This window comes from Pundamilia nyererei, unplaced genomic scaffold (genome assembly GCF_000239375.1).
Source record: "Pundamilia nyererei isolate P.nyererei 1_Seehausen unplaced genomic scaffold, PunNye1.0 scaffold00175, whole genome shotgun sequence".
NCBI classification, from domain to species: domain Eukaryota; kingdom Metazoa; phylum Chordata; class Actinopteri; order Cichliformes; family Cichlidae; genus Pundamilia; species Pundamilia nyererei.
Window position 1 is genome coordinate 239,132 of NW_005187576.1, and position 1,039 is coordinate 240,170.

General features: G+C 40.2%; 1 protein-coding gene across 1 annotated transcript in view; it reads right to left on the minus strand.

The window, feature by feature from the left end:
- Positions 1 to 1,039, minus strand: part of neb (nebulin) — a 57,700-nt gene that overhangs the window by 30,488 nt on the left and 26,173 nt on the right. Inside the window, 3 exon segments of the mRNA XM_013914149.1 lie at positions 8 to 193; positions 404 to 715; positions 834 to 941. Coding sequence (XP_013769603.1) covers positions 8 to 193; positions 404 to 715; positions 834 to 941 — 606 coding nt within the window.

A 1,039-nucleotide genomic window follows, 5' to 3' on the forward strand; every position in this document is an offset into this window, starting at 1 on the left:
TTTCAGCATTTTGCTTGGACAAGACAATAGCTGGGAGGTCAACGACACTGGTGAACTTGACCGTACTTGGGTGTTGGCGGTAGAGCCTTTCATTGAGGACAGTCTGGGCATGCTTCACTTTGACGACATCTATACAGTCCTGAGGTGACCAGCCGCATCCCCTGAGCCACTCCAGATCAGCTTTGTACACAGCCTACAAACACAAAAATCAGTTTGAACCTAATTAAATACAGAATTTGTTCATGTATGGTTTGAATTTGACAAACTGTGGGATGACTCAAAATGGATGTAAAAAGGTCTATTTAATCAGTTAGAGACAGATAGAGGCTTAAATGTTCTGAAAATAATTGAACAATCGATTAAAATCCAAAAAGTGCTTTCTACAACAATAGCATGTACTTACATCACTCTGCAAATCATAGACTTTTCTAGCCTGCACAACATCATTGGAGTCTGGCAGGCACGTCCACTGGTGCAGGTAAGTTCTGTAGTTGAAGTCGTTGACTTGGATCTGGCATTTCTTGGCCAGTTCAATTGTCAGCATATCTACTGGGAGGTGGAACTTGGTCTTGGTCTTGTTAAAGTCTTTCTTATAGACATTGTCGCTGGCAATCTTCCCTGCATTAGCGGCCAGCATAATTAGTGGATCATCTTTCACACTGAGAGCACCGATGTGATGGCCACACTGCTTGCGGAAACCAGCCTTGTATTTGTACTGGAAATATGGATAGAAATAATGCATCAGTTTCAAAATAAATTCAAAAATAACCCTACATTTACTGTGGTGAAGCAACAAAAAGACAAACTGGAGCAAGTGGGAAACATAAACTTACATCACTGATGATGTTTCTGGAAGCCTTGGCTGATATAACAGAGATTGCATCCTTGGGAAGGTAGTAGCCTTTGTTGATCATTTCCATATAGCCTTCACGATAAAATTTCTGGAGATAAAAGAATAATGCTTTTAGGGTCTCATGTTCTATACACTGTAATACAAAGAGCAGTACCTATGAAAACATAATCATTTGTACCATGCTAA